This window comes from Rhipicephalus microplus, unplaced genomic scaffold (genome assembly GCF_043290135.1).
Source record: "Rhipicephalus microplus isolate Deutch F79 unplaced genomic scaffold, USDA_Rmic scaffold_14, whole genome shotgun sequence".
Lineage (NCBI taxonomy): Eukaryota > Metazoa > Arthropoda > Arachnida > Ixodida > Ixodidae > Rhipicephalus > Rhipicephalus microplus.
The window spans coordinates 33,960,135-33,980,559 of NW_027464587.1; the positions used below are offsets into that span (position 1 = coordinate 33,960,135).

General features: G+C 44.9%; 1 protein-coding gene across 6 annotated transcripts in view; it reads right to left on the minus strand.

The window, feature by feature from the left end:
* Window positions 1-20,425, minus strand: part of LOC119181417 (myb-related protein B) — a 239,557-nt gene that overhangs the window by 101,407 nt on the left and 117,725 nt on the right. For all 6 annotated transcript variants that reach the window (XM_075882958.1, XM_075882957.1, XM_075882954.1 and 3 more), the window contains 3 exons: window positions 16,242-16,479; window positions 15,605-15,744; window positions 10,933-11,057 (listed from right to left, as the gene is read on the minus strand). In XM_075882958.1, the coding sequence (XP_075739073.1) occupies window positions 10,933-11,057; window positions 15,605-15,744; window positions 16,242-16,479 (503 nt within the window). The remainder of the gene's footprint in view (window positions 1-10,932; window positions 11,058-15,604; window positions 15,745-16,241; window positions 16,480-20,425) is intronic.

Below are 20,425 nucleotides of genomic sequence, written 5' to 3' on the forward strand. Positions count from 1 at the left end.
AAGAGGTGGGCATCAGCACTTTCTTTGCACATTCCATTATGACCGAAGGTTTAGCCATGAAGAGATTTGCGGCGAAATTCGTGTCGAAACTGCTCATGGTGGAGCAAAAGCAACTTCATGTTGAAGTCTCCCAGGATATATAATACAGTCGAGCCCACATATAACGGTCCCACTTAAAACGAACTTTCACTTAAAACGAACAATATCCGCATGACCGTGAAAATATACATTGGTTCTATGGCACAAAATCGCACTTACAACGAACATCTCCGAGCGTCGCTGATCGGTTACAGCGAACAGAGTCAGTGGTCTGCCGACTTTCTGGGAAACCAATTTCGACCACAGATCAGGCATCGGAGGGTGCCCATACATTCTATTGTTAACGCCGACCCTGCCTCTGCGACCCTATAGTTGCCGCTCTCCCCAACCCATGGAGGAAGGATGTAGGAGGGTAAGCTGTTTCCTTTCTCCATGCCCCGACTGCTTTTTGTTACGCCCCCCTTCGTCCTTTGTCCCCCCGCTACTCTGAGCACCCCGCATCGCCAGACAAGGCCCGTGTTTTCACACTGCCACGGAACTTTTGAAGACCGGTCGGCTATCTACCCTGTTTTTTATCGCTGGTTGGCGTCGCCGGCCTGGAGTGACTAGACCATTTTCCAACATCGTCGGCCACCGACTAGTGTGCGCCTAGTTCACGCGCATACGCTACCCCACCGAATCTGCGATTCATTTCGTGTTTATGACTTATTCTCACTCACTTCGCACTCGGCTCGGCATGCCTTTCGCGAGCGTGCGGAAGCGCAAAAACGGCTGTTATTTGCACGGAACGCATCGCGAAATATCGAAGTTCGTGAGGCCATGCAAACCCGTTGGCGCAACAAAACGATTTTTTTACCACGGCCGCCGATTCTTCGAACACCGCCGCGCGAACCGATGCAGGCGGGCGTGCACTCTTTCCAAGTTTTTCTGCGTGCGAGTTTCGCGGATCTTTCAAGCAAGCTACCCAACCTACCTCCTTCCCGTGTGTTTTGGTTTTCAAGGTTGCCCTCCTGCGGCATCCTCCCCTCTCTTTATCGGAACTCCGTGCCCTTCCCTCGCAAGTCTGCTCTCTCTTTATCACAACCCCTTCGCCCACAGAGGTAGAACAGAGGAAGGTTCCTCCGTGCCGTCGCCCGTCTCCACCGCTCCGCTACGCCCGCTACGCTGGCTCGAATTAGTTTTGTTTTCTGACTATAAACGGGCCCAGAGCTGTTCAACGTGTTCTGGCATGTGTGTCGCGTGTGCACGTTTTGCTCGCTCTTGGTGTGCATGTGTAGTCAGGATGGCAGACGGGAGGACTAGCACGCTTTTTCCTGCCACTCAACAAAACGTCGAAAGTGTGACCGCTCGGCTTGAGCGTAAACCGCGCCTTAGGTGCTGCGTTGCGAAGCGCTTGCTCATAGCTGTTTACCACCTGGCAGCCAACTTGCCACTTCGGGCGTTTCGGTGTTCAGCTGTGGAGATGGTGAACATTTCGTGGGCGGCAGTGACGACTACTTACGCGCGAAACTGTTTTCGCGAGGCTGACTTCGTCGACGTCGGGCCCGATGCCGAGCCCGATGCTTCCTAACAGGACTACTGCGGCGGCGATTTGTGGCAGCGCATCGTCGACTCCGACCTGCTAGAGTGGGTGGGACATCTGTTGCGATAGTTCAATTACGGCCGACGATGATGCCGATACTGCAGAACCGTGCTCGGATTGGGGCATTGTGAATGAAATATGTGGCAAAAGCGATTTGGAGGAATCAGATTGCGAGAACGACGAAACTTTGGAGCCAGTGCCTCATGCAGCTTATGCCATGGGCCTCGGTGAACGAGCACCGAACGAGCACTGCTCTTCGAAACACGTGCATCACGGACTTTTCGGGGAAAAAAAATTGCGTTTTCACTCGCAACCTTTCTTTAACGATGTGTTTCATTTACTACGAACTTCGGGATACAGCGAATGGATGCCGCGTCACGCTCAGGTTCGTTATAAGCGGGCTCGACTGTATGCAGTGATTCTTGAAGAAAAAGAAAAAAAGGCACTAATTTCTGTCTGCCGGTCGGCAGACACGGCTAAGTGCCTTGTAGGGATGGGGAGGAGGAGGGATAAAAGGATAGAAGAAAATAGATGGAGATAGAGAGGCAAGCGACGAAAAAATAGGAGATAGGGAAGCTGGGATCCGGTCGAAGCAGTCTAAGGGCGGGGCACCACAATGCGAGAGCTTCACGGCGTCAGAAAACCGCGCAGGGCGAACCAATTGGCGGAAGCTAAGCTGTCATTGGAGATCGCGAGGGCATGACCGTCCAGCTTGAAATCCTCCGAGCGAGTCCAATTGAATGCTCTATGAGTGAGAACACAGGATATGCTTTATTTCACAAGCAGTGACCCTAACTTCACGAACACCATTATCACTGGTGAGGAGTCTTGAGTGTACGAGTACGACCCGGAAACCAAATCCCAGTTATCACAAAGGATGCATTCCACATTACCAAGACTAAAAGACTGCCCGCCACATGCGCAGCAAAGTGAAAGTGACGCTTGAGTGCTTTCTTTGACTCCCGCGGTGTGGTACACCTTGAATACAGACCATGGAGTCAAACGATCACCAAAAAGTACTACAGGGATGTCCTCCGTCGCCTACGTGATGCTGTGCGGTGCAAAAGACCCGAGTTGTGGTCAACAAAAAACTAGCGCATCCACCCCGACAATGCTCCTGCACATTCCTTACACTTCTTTCAGACTTTTTTGGCTAAAAGTCAGACTCTTGTAGTTCAATAGGCTCCTTACTCTCCTGATATGGCCCCCTGCGACTTTTAGATATTTGCCGAACTCAAGAGGACATTGAAAGGAGAGTGATTTCAGACAAGGGAGGGTATTATGGCTGCAACGACACCTGAACTTAACTACATACCAAAAGAGGCTTTCTCAGAATGCTTCCAACAATGGCAGCACTACTGACTGGGAGATGTGCATGGAGTCCCAAGTGGACTACTTCGAAGGGGATTAGGTTTCCAACGCATTAACTATGCCAGTTTGTTTTCTTCCACCAAAGGTCAGACACTTGTTTTAACAGACCTCGTAAATGTATTAAACCGTATATATTTTTCCGTAAAGGTAATCTCACTGCGGTGGAAAAGTGCTAAGGCATGAAAGTACCTATCCAAATGCATACAAGTAGAGCTGTACGCAAAGACTCGGGAGAATTGCGGACACGTAGCACCCCCTGTCGAAGCAGTTTTAGGTAGCACAGAGTCAGACTCCCTTGCACAGTTTGCTGTGCAACTAGCGAGTTGCTACAATGATTTCGCTAAATATTACGCATATACGCACACTGAACACTCCGAAAAAAAAAAACAAAAAAAAAACAAGCTAAGAATTTCTCTCTGCTAGTCGAACATGTAACCAAACCGCTCTGATAAAGTGTTTGCTGGATCGCTCACAAGAACTACAGCGAAAACAAAAGCAGATGCATAATCTCCATGCACAACAATGAAAGGCATCAGTCGACGCTAATGTTGCGTTCGGAATTGCCGCAGACATAAAGGGCTTCTGTTTTGCAGATTTCCGTAGCTGTTGCGCAAAGCAGAATGGCAAGAGTGCTTGATACCGGCCGTAGCAAACATATGTAAGGTAAGCGAGTTACTAGCATTCTCCATTGCGGGTTGCATGAGAAAGTGTGATAATTAGGCGTGTTCAAATACAGCCGACTCTTGTTAATTTTAATTTGAAGGGACCTCTGAATTTTGTTTGAATTATGAAGACGTTTGAATTATCAGAAGCTCTCAGATAACTCTGGGTTAAGTGACACCACACATTATGATTAGGCATTATTTTATCACATTAAAAATTTTTACAAGTTTTTAATTCCTAACTATACACAATGAACAGAAAGCAGAGGAGTAACGTCCACGAGTTTACCGTATATACTCGTGTAAGGGCCGCACTTTTTTTTCGAAAATTTTGCTAGGTGCGGCCCTTACACGAATCAGGCCGATTTAGTACAGGCAGTACAGGCCAAAGGTCTGTACTGTTTATGCAACAGTAGCAGAGTGCAAGAGTCACAAATGACATGCCAGAAATGTTTTTATTCGGATTCCATTTCGCTGTCCTCGTTCTCGGAGGAGCTCGCCTCGGCGTCCGCGTCTTCCCAGAGACGGTCATCTTCGGTGCCGTTCATGGAGTTCGAAATTCCCGTTACCTTGAAGCTTTTAGCAACTACTTCTACTGACATGGCACGCCACGCATTCAAAATCCATTCACACACCTGTTGGAGCGACGCCCGCTTCAGCCGTCCTGTAGGGGTCTTCTCGTGGACGCCTCCAGCCATCCATTCAGAGTAACATCGGCGAAATTCCACTTTGAATGGTCTGTTGACGCATACGTCGAGCGGCTGCAGCACACTCGTCAGGCCACCGGGAATGACGGCCAAGTCCGTACGAGTTGCGGCAACTCGGTTCTTGACGCGGTCGGTCAAGTGGCCCCTAAAGCTGTCCAAAACAAGGAGGGCTTTCCGTTGTAACAGCCCTCCAGGTCTGTTTGCCCAGACGGTCTTAATCCAGTCAACGACCAGTTCCTCGGACATCCAGCCCTTCTCTTGCGCACGTACGACGATTCCCTGAGGGAACTTCTCTTTTGGGAGAGTCTTCCTTTTAAATACGACGTACGGCGGAAGCCTCCTGCCGTCTGCCGTGATGCACAACATCACAGTGCACCTTTGGCGTTCTGCACCAGTCGTGCGCACAGACACACTTTTCGCACCTTTTAAATCCACTGTGGTGCTTTCCGGTGCATCGAACCACACAGGTGTCTGGTCCGCATTCCCAATTTGGGACAGGTCGTATTCATGCTCCCTCCTGAGAGCATTCACGAAGCGATGAAACTTAATGACGTGGTCTTCGTACTCGCGCGGCAGTTTTTGGCAAATCGTCGTTCGGCGCCGAATAGAAAGCTGGTTACGGTTCATAAACCGCGTAGCCCAGCCCCGACTTGCCTTGAATTGTGCCGGGGGTATTTCCATGTGGCGAGCGATGCTGAGGGCTTTGACGCGTATCATGTCAGTCGATACGGCGTAGCCGTCCCTTCGTGTGTCGACGACGTAGTTGACGAGCTCGCTTTCGAGTTGCGGGTACTTGCACTTTTTCCCGCGAAACGCCTTTCGGCTCCTGTTAGTAGCGGCGAGGGCATCTTTCTGATTCATCCAGTAACGCACGCGCTTCTCATCGACGTCGTACTTTCGTCCAGCTTCCCGCTTCCCGTGCTCCTCGGCATAGTCAATCACTTGCAGCTTAAATGCTGCAGTGAATGATCTCAGATGCCGGCCCATCGTCCGTCACGTGCGCTGGCTTCTGCAGGGTTCACTACAACCAACAAAGTGACACCGACGACACCGATCTGAAGTCGCGCTGCCAACGTATCGACACGATGCTAGGAACGATGCCAACAAAGAGGCCGCACAAGGCAAATATGGCGGCGCGCTGTCAACAGCGTGGTCGGCGCGTCGGCGGAAGTAGAATAAAAGCGGAAAAGCGTGCAGCGCCATCTGGCTGTAAATGAACTAACTACACTTTTCTGGCGGGACATTTTGAACTTTTGTTTTTTTTTTTTTCGAAATATCCGCTTTCAAAGTTGGGGTGCGGCCCTTACACGAGTATATACGGTATTGGCCATTTACAGCTGATCAGACATTTTAAAGAAATCATGAATTGCCAACTGCTTTTTGCTAGAGGTATATGACCTCAGAACAAAGCTCTATACCAGTTGAGAAGCATCATGGTTTACCATGTGTGCTTTGTTTCAAACATTTGTTCGCTAGTAAACCCTTTTTCCTTGAAAGCCTGATGTGCTTATTTTTCATTTTTAGACTGTTAGGATTATATAAGCATGCAAATTTTTAAATAGCAGTGGGAAAGCAGCAGATATTTTCTGGTATGGAACTGCAAAAAGTATGAATTAACTTAAATGATTGGCTTTGAATCGGGAGCCTTTCAATTACACTGAAAGAATACAGGGCCACCCAAAAAAATCGAATTTTGTTTGAATTAATCGAAAGTATGAATTATCAGAGTTTGAACTATCACAAGTCTACTGTATTCGAATTTGCTTCGAATCGAATTTAAGTTGTAGAAAATTTCAAAATATTCGAAATAACTAAATAGATGTATACAGTCGAACCTCGAAATATCGAACGGCGCAGCGATCGCGAAATAGTTCTATATATCCAGAATTCGATATGAAAAAATCACGAAAAAAATGCGTCAACAGCTTGCTGAAAACAACCAACGAACTGTTCAAGCGTGGTGCAGTAAATACTCACTTGGATTCAAACATAGTATTTATTGTGTTGGTTTAAAATATTGTAAAAGAGTAGCCTGCTTTTTATTGGCCATGGCGTGTTTGACCACTGCGTCCTCAATATAGTCCAGGCGATCCATAAGTGATAGGCCGGTGCCTTCAATCGCGCCGCAGTGGCGGCGCACAAGGGCCAAGGCAGCTACGACCTCAGCTGATGTCAGGAGCGGGGCACCATCAGCGCTTGCGGGATCCACCTCGGCAGAGTCTTCATTTGGCTGCTCAGCAGTAGCTTCGGCGACAATCTCCACATCCGTGAGCTCCGCCGTTGTACCAGTGATGTCATCACCTCCAACGAAGTCTTCGATGCACATGCTTTGCGGCTCGGCACCTACAAAGCTTTTCAGCTTGCTCCACGTTTCGGCGAGCTCGCTTTCTTCATCTGCGCATGCCAACCCAGCTTCCTCGGATTCTTCCACTGATTCCTCATCAGTGCGACCAAAGCCCACATGCCGAAATCAGTTGGCTATCGTCGACTGCTTGACGTTTTCCCACGATGCTTTGAGCATTTGGATGGCTCCCAAGAGATCGATAGTCAGATCTTGGCCCATACGGAGTTTTACGAGCAGAATGTCGATCAGCCGACTCTTGTAGTTAGACTTAAATGTGCGGATAATACCCTGGTCCAACGGTTGGAGCTTCGAAATAGTGTTAGACGGCAGGAGTACCACTTCGATGTTGCTCAGCTGGGCGTCGGTGTGGTGTGCCGTGCAATTATCGACAATAAGGCATACCTTCCGTCCTTGATACGCCAGGTCCGAATCCCACGCCTTCCGCCACTTGAGGAAAATATCCCTCGTCATCCATGCCTTCTTGTTCCATGCATAAGTCACCTGAATATTGGGGCAGTTCCGCATGCACCTCGGGGTTTTAAACTTGCCAATTACAAGTGGCCGCAGCTTCGTGCTTCCATCCATATTGGCAGCCAATAGGACCGTCACACGGGCCTTGCCTTGCTTGCTTCCGTGGCATTTGTCCCCCCGAGTGTCCAGTGTTTGCCGCGGGAGCATTTGCCAGAATAGGCCCGTCTCGTCAGCATTAAAGATCTGCTTCGGCTCATACTTGGCGAGAACTTTGGGCCACTCATGATCAAGCCACTTCTGAATTTCTTCGTCATTGGCGTCCTCACTCTCTCCCGACACAGTCTTCCCGACAATGTTGAAGCGAGCCTTGAAACGTTGCAGCCAACCGCTACTAGCACTGAAATCCTTGGCGCCAAGAATGATTGCAAAGTTCTTTGCCTTCTGCTGCAACATCGGTCCTGATACAGGACTATTTCGGGCCTTTGCATCGATGAACCACTTGTGGAGCGACTTCTCAACATCTTTAAAAGCAACTTTGCGTACACGCTGAGCGCCCGGGTCCTGGCTCTTCTCGGCCTTGGCCTTTATGTCGCTTTTGTTTCTGAGCAGGGTACTCAATGTGCTCCTTGGTATGCGTAACTCATCCGCGACGCTCGACTTCTCACCATTCTCGACGCGCTGTATTGCTTCCAGTTTTGCAGCAAAAGTCAAGGTCTTCCGTTTCTTCGCGTTTGCAGCCATCACTACACACACCACAGCGCGCAACAGGCCTAACTCTGAACACACGAACACTGCGAGCACAACGACCGATGCCTGCCGATGCTACGGGGGAGGAGCTTGCAACAAGTGCGCAGTGTGCCGTTGACACCATAGAGACTGTTACGACTGCAAGCTGCAAGCACTGCAAGGCTGCGGCGCGCGCACGACGCTACGTTAAAGTGGCGCTCTCAGCGCCTTCGATGTGTGTAGCATTCGTAAACGCCCGCCGCTTTTCGCTACTTTCGAGAGTTGCGGAAAAGCTCGTCGCCTGTCAATGGAGCGTGGGCGGTTTGGGGTGGCTGAGTTCGATATATCCATTATATGTCAAACTTTGTTCGAAATAAAAATAAAAAATGCATGCGATTTCCCGCATGATATAGAAACCGCTCGATGTAGGCAATAATTCGATATATCCGTGTTCAATATATTGAGGTTTGACTGTATTAGACGGCATGTAACTTTTCTCTAGAGTGGTCTCACTGCAGTGGAAAAATGCTAGCCGTGAAAACACCTAATTAAATGTGTATTAGTTTGAATGTATTCCTTGTAAAGGTGGTTTCACTGCAGTGAGGTAGTGCCAAGCCATGAAAACATGAACCCAGCAGAAATCTGCACTGTCACCAATGAACATATTACCCTCACATGACCTCATTCTTTAAGTTTGAAGGCTTGTTATACCGATTTATATGCTTTAAGTATAACAAATTTTAAAACGTAACATAATTTACAGTTATCCCTTGCATTCCACCGAGAGTAATTCTGCTACTATTCCAAGTTTTTTCCACTTGCCTTGAAGAAAAAATGGCATTTGCACAGGCCTCGCCTCAATTAAAAATATATATATAGATATTGTGCTGATTAGTGACGTCAAATGAAGAAATGCACCTATTTTTCTATAATTTGAGATATGCATACACAATTCGAATTAGATTCACAATTATTCGACCAAAATCACCACCCGTTTCGAACCTAAAATTCCCTTGTCACACAAGCCTAAAGATAATGTAGGTCTCCTATAATTGTTTTGAGTAGCCTTGATAAAGAACTGTGGTAACCTTGACCGGGGTGCGCACAGTCAAGTGTAGACTAGTGATGTGCACTCCATGACCACCCATAGTCTGAACTGCCTGTCACCACACAGCATCGTGCATGTACGTTTTGTTTTGAAGGCTCAAAGCTGTGGCTTTAACTAGCAAATGTTAACACGTGCACCACACAAGTAAATTGCAAAGTGTTGGTCATCACCTGTCTCTTGCCCGAGGTCTCCACAATTGCTAGAGCTATCTCGGAGGCCTCGGTTTTGCCTTTTGTCGCACATCGAGAAAGTGGGCACTCACGTATCCCCCATATGCAATATACACATACGGAACACAATAATTGACAGAACATTTGAGAAGGCGTGATAAAACTGCTCAATGCGCAGGTAGCAACAGATGGATGGAGAATGCAACAGCAAAGGTGAAGATCATTGGGGCCATTCGTTCCTCATAAAGCAAGCGTCATACCACGGATGGTAACATACATGGCCCATGATTGTATTTCATCACTTTGTGTGTATGCCCATATTTAACATATTCAGTAGTTACAGAATTCTTGTCAGAGTGCTTGCCCTGAACTCGATATCATGTGATGATCACCTGCACTTGCGAGTTTCAGCACGCCAAAATAACTATACTTTGCATTGCACATGCAGAGCACTTTGATTAGCTTTTTAATTTCTGAAACGGATGTGAACAGAAGCTTTCCAGGTCCTTAATTTTCCATGCCTCGATACCATTGAATAAGTACATAGTGACTAACGCACATTCACTTGCAGACAACTCTCTTAACACTACGCAGTTATGGCCAAGGCAGCGACGAGAGCGCTGGTGGCGACATTTCTCGCAGCAATGCAACATGAATTTGAATATTTCTCAAATATTACTAAATATTTTTCGAATAGTTAAAAGTGAAATTGTGAGGGGGCAAAATGTTGTAGATGATTCCTGAGCATATTTGTATGAGATATAGCAAAATGTAAGTGTTTCTTTTCTCTAGGTTGATAAGAACTAGCGGGATAGTATTTTATAGCTGTCTTATCAAGAATGAGGCAATGCTGATGCCAAATTGTATTACAGTATATCCCGGATATATCAAACTTCGATATAATGATTTATTGACTATACCAAACAGTTGAGATATCCACTGCAATAGTATGGAACCAGTGCACCCATATATCGAACTCCTGCACAGCGGGACATCCGCTATATCCTTGTGCCGTGCCAAAGCCCAGAAAGTGCATCTTTCCTAACAAATATTGATCAATTTTTGGCCATGTTCTCACAAATCTCGGTCCCTTTTCAAGCACAGGTGATGAAAAAGATGGTGTTATTTCATTAGGCTGATCTGGTTTGTTGTGCAGCACTTGCCAGTGCACCAGTATGTTTGATACATGGTCTGCAGGTCTTAACGTACAGACGTAGTGTTTTCAAAAAGACCAATTGCCAAGGACCCTAAAATCAAAATGCAAACTGACTGCCCACATTGACCTGCTCTATTTTCCTTAATATTGTAGGCCGTCACCTTTGATTTAGAACTCCAATAATTCATTGACTTTCGATTGCCACATGCGTTATTACGAGACTCACGTAAAGTGCTCTCACCACGCTGTAAGCAATGTGTAGCTCAATAAAACATGTTGTTGGGCTAGTTGGTCATTCGTCATATTGTAAGATAATTAGCACAACCGTGACTCCCACGAACACTCACTCATGCACTCGAGTAGCACATACGACACTCAGCGCTGAGCTGTTGCGCATGCACAGTAACGGTTTACGCACACTGAATTGAGCTTTGCCATAAGCTGCTTCTCATCTAAAATAAGCTCGTTAGGCTGAAACGATGACATGGTTCAGTCCAACGAGCTATACTCAGGCATATCTTTCATACAACAACACAACACGAATTATGCTGCAAAAACAAGGTTCAAGAGAAAGGAGGGATGAAAGAAAAACAGACCAGTCGCCTTCGCTTTCCTCGTCGTAAAATCGGTGGTGTGACAAGGCGAGAGCTGCTGCTATGTGATGTTGAGGAGACCCTATCAACCTCCACGTTGGAGACATCCTTTAGCTGTAGCACGCCATCTGGACAAAATGCACAAGCACTTATCATGCCTTTGTCTGCACAGGCACACGAGGTCATTCATTGGAGGGGGGAGGCACTGCTTTTTAAAAACATTTTTGTGTTTAATTGTGGAATGATATTTTAAACGTTGTGAGGTTATGTACACTGGTACACGGGTTTCAAACATGCAGTGTATGTTCTAAACCCATTCGACCAAAAGTTATGATTGGCCAATCATCCACAAGTGAGTGAACATCAAGTTCGGACTTGACTCACAATTGTGCATCACTTTAGTTTACAACTCCATTTCTGTCTTATTGCAAAAAATTCGCATACTACGTTGACTAACTCTCTCTTTTTAGGATAGCTCTCACTTGGCAAAAAGCACATGAAATATCTAATATGCTGAAAACTACATACTGTGCAGGAAAAATCACTGCATATTTCAAGTCACACACATTTAGACGTAAACTTACCATCAAAGCCAAGCAAGGTTCAAAAGAGCAGTTGCAAACAGCGGCCTTGAATAATTCAACTGCGTGGCAGGCTAGATGACTTCTCACAGTGTTTTCCCAAAAGAACTTACGAGAAAGCCTAGTGCGCAGCAACTGCCTTTTTGCCAAGTTTGGTCTACACACCAGAAGTTGTGCACTGCCTCGACATGGTACACGTCTGCATTCCAAAGAGAGTTCATAGTGGTGGATGTAAAAATAATCAATTATGCTTAGTAACTGCATCCCTTTGCTTTCCGAGCACCAAGTGATTGCTTTAATTCTATTTTTATAGAAATTTATCATAACTGGTTTAATGGATAGTGGCATAATATGACTGCAGTTGCAACAAATACATCACGTGTGCGCTCAAGCCTACTTACAACGATACCAGTTTTAACAATATATCGAAGAAAACAATAAGTGGCTGTTATAACATGTATGTCTTCTACAGTGAAACAAAATGACCACTACAAGTTCACACGTCTTATTGTCGTTCTGGCAGATATCACTGCCGAGGATGTTCTTGCATTTCTGATTTTAGGAGAATTCGTACCTTGCACAGCTTTGCTACTCAGCAAGCTCACGAAATCTATGAGGCATACTGCCTCAGCATAAAAATTGACAAATGCATGAGTACATCTTCACTGGCTTACGTGTGACGGAAACAGATAGTATGTGCGTTAGTAGCGCTGTCTGCACCGCTTTGTGCAGCATTGCCTGCGCGTGTATTCCATCTCATTGGTCGGTAAGCTTTCAGTTGATGTTTAGTGCCTGTCCTGTTTGTGTCTCTTCTCCCCCCCCCCACTTTTTTGTTGTGTGGATGCGTGTGAACAAGCGCACAGGCTTGTTCAGTTGCACCTGCTCAGATGCCCAAGTTCTGACAGTAAAACAAGTCAACCTGGCTACTAGACGTCTCCAATGAGGGGCATGCAAATACAGTCGATCCCGGATATATCATATTATTGGCTATATTGAACAGTTGAGAAATCTCCTTGAATTTGCCATGCAAAAGTATGGGATCCGTGCACCACTATATCGAACTCTCGCGCAGCAGGACATCTGCTATATCAAACGCTGTGCCGTGCCGAAGCCTAGAAAGTACATCTTTCCTAGCAAATATTGATCAATATTCAGCCGCGTTCTAACAAGTTTTGATCTCCTTGTGGCGCAAGTGACGAAAATGCAGTATTATTGCATCATGCTGATTTGGTTCGTTTCGTGGCGCTTGCGAGTGCACCTGTACGTCTGATGCACCATCTGCAGTTCTTAACACAGGGGCATGGTGCTTTTCGAAAAACACCAATTGCCAAGGGCACCAAACTGAGAATGCAAAGTGAGCTTAGCGATCTCGTTGCAATGTTCGCATTTCTTTCCTTGTTAGCGCACAATGACCCACGAGCCTGAAAAGCATGGCCTTCGAGATGTTCAACCTCGTAAGATATTTTTGGTATTTTCGGTTTTAAAACGCACATCTCGGAGGCTAAGTTCTTTCTAGCTTTTTGCATTAAAGATGCTGAAAGCAACGGCTGCCAGCTTCAAAAGCCGAAGTGACATCGATATCGCCAACATTTAGACTGTGGAAACTCGACGTTGTCCTAAGCGCTTTCTCACCTCATTCCTGATAAATCCTCATTCTGGAAGTGTGGCAGTGTGGGCTAGTTGGTATGACATGACGATAGTTATAGCATGAAAACAGAACGACAAAGGGACAAAAAGGAGACGAGCGCTGGTCTCCTTCTTGTCCCTTTATCGTCGTTCTGCTCTCAGGCTATAACTATCCTCATTCTGGAGTTTAAGTGAACGTTGACCCGCACATAGCGATAAAAATTATCACTGACACTTGGAACTACATCAAGTGAAGCACCGTCGTAAATTTTCCTTGTGGACCAGGTGTCGACTTCGGTGGATTCTGCGATTTATCAGCATTTCCGGGCACCTTCTCGGCCAGGGGGCGACTTATGGGTGCACATGACAACGTAGCTGTTTCTGACTGCATTGATGCTGAGACCCTGGCTGATGTTGCCAGTGTTGCAGAAGTGTACTCGTGCGGTTATGAATATGCAATCGCTGCCGCCGCAAACCAACCTTCTGCCGCTACTAAGCTTGCATCAGCGTTCTCCGTGAATCAATGCTGTCGAGGCTGAAGGAGCTGAATTCGCTTATTTGAAAATATTCAATTATATTCACGATGACTGGAACATGACGGCACGCAAGAAGCGAGACATGTTTACGGACTATTTTCGTGCAAAATAAAGTGCGATAACTTGCAGTTCACACCTTGTCCTTTATTATACTGAGAGCGAATTGTTATGTTAAAGCTTGTAACAATTTCACAGGCCTGAAATGCTCTATTTAGGCCTTAAATACGCATACTTTGTATTTCGAATTATCAATATATCAAACTATTCCGTGATCCCCTTCGAGTTTGGTATATCCAGGATCGACTGTATTCAAGCTTTCAAACATTCAGAGGTGGAAGCAAGCTCGAGTCTTTTGGAGCAGCTCAGGGAGCAGACATAATGTAGTTTTACAACAGCTTTGGAGCAGTAAAAAAAGGCAATTCTGAAGTAGTTAAATGTGTGTTGTTGGGGGTTTGTTCTGACCGCATCTGCTGTGTCCCTTCACTCCAAGAACGTGGTGCGCTCTATAAATATCGAGACCTCACAGACTCTAGGACACACGAGGGTGCATGCTCAGCATGTTTTACACAAATGTGGTCGTTGAAAAAGGCTGTTTTGGTTACAGAAGAGTACCGCTTATAGTGTGGATATTCACGACTCTCGCGACTTACGTTATAAGTGGTCTATGCCATGGAGTTTCATAAAATAATACCGAGAGGGGAATCTGGCACTAGTGTCTATGCGGGCTCCTTCAGCAGCGCTTGTATGTACCCCCACGAGAATTATGGGAAGTACAGGCTTCGATACTGCTTCGTATGGATCACGTGGTTGAGATTCGCGACGCTTGTTTGCCGAGTGTGAAACAAAGTGATATGAAGTCATATCTAATTGGAACTTGCTTAATTTTTTGTACGCAAACTTTATTGCAAAAGGTTTTCGTGGCTAGGCAGTAGAAGTGAAACCTGGACAAACTTAACCACCAGAGTTTGCATTGCTCTGCCATTGCATTACAGATTTGACACCAAGATGTAATGAATTATTTGTTACAACATTTCGAAACAATATTCTTGTTTTGCACTCAAAAGTACACAATATCTATTTATGGAAATAACAGCACAGTATTAAGTGAGGAACACTTAATGTTTCGTCTGCTGCTACGCCAGGTGCGTCTGTTCAAGTGGTCTGCCCCTAACGCACCTCTTGTTTTGTTGTGAAGTGGAGTCGGAAGAGTGTGGTGGTGCGTCTACTTTGCGTCGTAATCATTTTGCAGTTGATGGCAAGTCGCAGCAACAACAAATGTGAACTCAATGTAATATCCTGCACTGGCATAAGGCGCTACATCTATGTGCAGTGGTGAGTGGACGACGCTTCGCTTAAACTGTCAAACGTGACTTGTAGAGCTCCAGCATTGCAGTAAATAGAGAGGCCTAGCAGTTTTAAGCTTCTTTGAACAACAAAGGCGCAGCTTTAGTCCTTTGCACCCACTCCACTACTTACTCTACGTGAAGAATGAAACTGAAACTGTAGAAAAAGATCTATAGACAGTTTGCTAGCTAACACGATCTAATCTGAAGCCTGCACTTCCCATAATTCCCATGAGGATACACGATCACAGTGCCAGATTCCTCTCTAGTTATTATTGTATGAAACTCTATGGTTATGCTGTATATACCCATAAAAAAGGATGGGGGCACGGCCACTACCTTAGCTTCATTGGTAGAACATCAGACGCGTTATTCAAAAGTTGCAGGTTTGGTTTCTGCTGGCGGCAAGTTATCTTTTCGTTGACTTTACTTTCTTAACACTCACAACACAATTACTACAAATAACATCCCCAACACTTTCCTTGGCTTTGTTGCAAGTTAATTGAAATTAATGTTGAGTATAAAAAAAAAGCCCTTAAAATTCCTTCATTCCAGCATGAGTGGGTGTGGCAGAGGTGCCGGCACACACCTAAAGTGGCAAACTTGACGGGCGTAACATGAGGCGTGACGCAGGTGCCTTCAACCAGGTCCAATGCAGTGAGCTGCCCAAACGAGCTACTAGGGCTGCGCGCTGCTGTTGCAGTCTCTAGCTCCTCAACGTTGATGTCCCTGCACATGGAATGCAAGTTGGCCATGACACAGAGCAAGCAACAACCTCTCAAAGTTCGAGCTCAAGAATGTAAAAAAGAAGTTTTAAAGTATAGTCCCCCCTTGACATTTATCCTTATATACCAAAGTCATAGAGAAAAGCATATAAAAATTGTAGAGCTACTAGCTTTGAAGGAACACAGCACATTCTGCTCATTTATTGTACACATATGTATGCACACATATGTATGCACCATATACCTTACAAGGCCCCCCTTGTGATCACTATAATCTTGTGATCATTCACAGCAGTCAATGAGGTTGATGTGCCCCTGAGTAACAGCAAACAAAAACACATGCCCGTTTCCTTTTGTCACACAAAAGCAGCCACGAAGTCCACATTACTGGTTCTCCATGTTTCTTGCCCATAAATCGTGGCTGATATAAATACAACACTTCAAGACTGAATCCAAAAGATTGTACTGCACCATCATGTAAGAGACGGTAAGTGCACTCACTTGAGTGGCGAAAGGAGGTCATTGATGTCGATGTATTCCGAGCCACTGCCATTGTCACACTTGGTTCGGTGCGATGTTTCTCCTTCTATTTTGATCGGCTTCACATCTGCGCCCGACGTGGTCAGCACGGCAGCAAACTCTTCGGGCTGCCACAGAGTCTCGGCAGCGGGCATGACGACCGAAGCAGAAGCAGATGTCATGTGGTAAGACACACATTTGGCAGGAAGCCCATACTCCTCTGCACAATGCCAACATACAAGTGCATAAACTTTCATTTCCTGCTCACCCTCGAGATGAAGGGCATGCAAAAAAACCTTTTAAGAGGACTGACAATTGGACGAGTTCATATGGATTCGTATTACTAAACAGCACACCAAAGTATGACAGAAACACGGAGGAAGACAAAACACAAGCTCCATAGTTTCAACAGAACTTTCATTCATATGTGTAGAACGTAATATGCAGGGCAGCCAACGGTCAGAGTTTATTATTTTTGTTTTTATTTAACAATACTGTAGGCCTTTGTACAGGCCCATATAGGTAGTGTATACATGGGCATGGGAATAGCAAAACAAAAACGCCTCAACAGATAATGCATACCTGCCAAGTTCAAGGATGCTGAATCCGGGAGATTTCCACAACAGGTGGGGGTGGGTGTGTAGGGGGGTGGGGGAGGAAGCACTGGATTATTTTCCCCCATTTATTTTCCCACAAAAAAACAAGAAAGAAAAAAAGACATCCAGCAAAAACAAGAGCGAGGGGGTCCCAATCACAAGTGCCAAGAGCGACGTTGCGGTCTTATAATGAATGGCTTGGAGTGGCTGAACACACAAGGTAGGTTTCCCACTAAGGTGAGAGTCTCAACGGGCAGTGCAAATACTCCCAAACATTTCCCGTTATCAAATCAAGAAGCAAAAATTTCATTTCCGTCAAAACAATTCGTGTATTTCTTTCTGGGACACACGTGAATGGACGGGACGGCGCAGCTGGCTGCCACGAAAGCACGTGTCAAACCTTTGGCTTTGCTCGCTACTAGATTCTTTGGTCAGGAACACCAAAAGGCTTCTAGCCTTTTTTTTTTTTTCATGTCTTTACTGTCTTCAATCTACCACTGCATTAGCCACATGTCCTCGGAGCTCATAGATCACTATCGCGTCGCCGCGACTGTGGTTTTGTGCGCATACTTGTGCGCATACTTTGTGCGTATACTGTGTGTACTTTCCTGATGTTCTGCCCATTCAGTGTGTATACTCAATGTGTATACTTTATTTGTGTTATATTTGATGCGACTAAATGTGATTTAGTGTGACTTTATGTATTGTATTTTATCTTGTGTTGTACTCATTCCCTTGCTGTGCAAGATGCAGTATTTGTAAATAAATAAATAAACAAACATGCCGTATGCTAGTATACAAGCAGTATAGTTGGCATAAATGATGGGGGGGGGGACAGAGAGTCTTGCCTTTTCTTGTGTTCAGGCTGGGGAGGACACCACTTGCAAGTGTCCAACTTAAGATTTATCTTTGGCACGTGATATGATTGAGTTAACAGTTGAGTATAGCACAATCAACTTTTCAAAAGGCTGTTTATCTTTTATTGCCTATTTGCATTGAATGCCTCTCAGCTGTGCGAACTATGGAAATCGAAAAAAGGTGAAAAAAGAGACTGCATAGAACAATGCAATTGCTCGAACTTGGACCCCATGCTGATTTCAGAAATTTTATTTTGAAAGCGTGGTTTAATTCTTTTATAAATAAAGATACAAACCATATGAAGAATACGAATTGGACACCATGGCCTGATATGTGTCGCCCCTTGAGATTTTTCTGTATTTACGCCACTGAGTAGCACACTAGGATAATATGATAGTGTATACAGCCTGCTTTTGGTTTCGCTTAGGCTCACGGGATGGTCCCATAGTTCAACTCGTTCTTTTTTAGTTTGCCAACATCCTTTCAGAGCAGGTTTGGAGCAGTTACGAGCAAATATTGCACTTTGATGCAGCATGGAGCAGCATTTCTACTTTGGAGCAGTTTGGAGCAATTGGAGAAGCACCACCACTGCATTGCCCATTTGTTGTCAATTTACTTCTTTCGAAATGACACACAGAAACTGCAATATCAACCTTTTTTTCTTTCTTTCGTCCCTCCTTCCTTCCTACTTTCCTTTTTTTTTCATTTATTTTAACTTCAATTGCACATAGTTTTACAGAGGAGAGTGGGGTACAAAAAATAATAAACTATAAACAAGAGCGAACATGGTAACATCAAAATAATAAAGATTAGAAGATATGAAAATTCAATGTTAGGCAATACACTGAATGTATGTGTAAGTATCATCAGAAACATGGGGGAAACAGAGTACAATAATTTATATGTACAATATACACTTCACGTGTCATCACGTAAGTACTTCTGTACTATAGAAGAAAACAAGCCATGATTTGAAATGAAAACCATGTCCGAGAGAAGGTGGTTCCAGTTGTTGGATGTGCGCGGGACGAAGGAATGATGGAAAGTGTTAGTGCGGCAGCTAATGACGTGTACCTTATGCTGATGATCTAAACGGGCTGAGTAATAGGATGGAGTGGTAATGAACTGATCTTTTAAAAGTGGATGATTGAATATCTTGTGAAAAAGTATGAGACGAGATGCTTTGCGACGTGATTCAAGTGACTGAGGTGAAAGGATGCGTTTCATTGTCGTAACACTGCTAGTGCGATGGTAGTTAGATAGAATGAAGCGTGCTGCGTTATTCTGTACCATTTCAAGCGAGTGAGTTAAGTTCAGTTGAAAAGGGTCCCAAATGGAGCGCGAATATTCAAGCTTTGGACAAACTAGTGTTTTATACATTGTTAGTTTCACAGCTTGAGGGGCACGGCTAAAGTTGCGTCGTAGGTACCCTAACATACGGTTCCTATTGCTAATAACATAGTTAATATGATGCTTCCAGTTCAAGTTAGATGTTACATGAATCCCCAAGTATTTCAGATGTTACATGAATCCCCAAGTATATATACAAAGTTACAGACTCTAGATCAGCGTCATTTAAGATGTAGCTAGCAGGTGGTCCGGTAGTTCGTGAGATACGTAAAACTTTACATTTGTTAGTGTTGAGGTCCTTGTGCCAAGTTCTACACCAGCTGGCAATATTATTAATGTCACTTTGCAAAGAACTAGCGTCAGAGTTAGATTAAATTTCTCGGTAAACAACGCAGTCGTCTGCGAAAAGGTGAATTGAAGAAGATACGTCAGATAAATCGTTAATATAAATACGAAATAGTAAAGGGCCCAACAAAGAACCCTGGGGCACACCAGAAGAAATGGGAGAAGAGGGTGAGCTGTAGTTGTTAGCAACAATGATTAATTAGTGAGCAATTAATTAGGAAAAACTCGATCTAAGCAAAATGCCGCCATCAATATTAAGGCTCCTAAGATTATATAGTAGTAGGTGATTATTAATCTTGTTAAAAAGCATTCGAAAAATCTGAAAAAATGCAGTCGACCAGTGAACTCCAATCTAGAATGATGTGTAACGAATGGGTAAACAAAGCAACTGCATTTCACATGAGAATGACTTCCTAAATCCATGCTGTGACGTGCTAAAAAACGAATTTGATTCTAGAAAGGTGACCAAGTTAGAGAAGATTAGGCGCTCCAAAAGTTTGCATGGTATAGAAGTACGTGAAATAAGTCGGTAATGAGGGACAGAATACTTGTTTCCTGACTTGCGTACCGGAACCACCTTTGCCTCTTTCCAAACGCGTGGCACCACACCTTCATTCAAAGACTGTTGGAATATTTTGCACAAGAACGTAGATGAGGTTGTTTAGTTTCTTTAAGGATTCTTGTGTTTATATTGTCAACACCACAAGCAGAGGACACTCTGAGTGATTCAATTACTTTTACAATTCCATGGGCATCAGTCACTATAACAGACGTTGATGGATAGTTGCGTGCTGGTAAAGAGACGGTAGCAGAAGTGGACGACACTGAAAAGTTCTGGACAAAAATTTCGTTCAGATGTGCTGCAAACATTTCGGAAGACACGGGAGACCATCCGACTCAACAAGTACAATTTCACTGTCGTTGGTGTTTGTAATAGTTTTCAAAAACTTTCTAGGGTTGCTAACAAGCATTGATGGCAGAGTGTTAGATAGAAAGTTGGCCTTAGCATCCGAAACT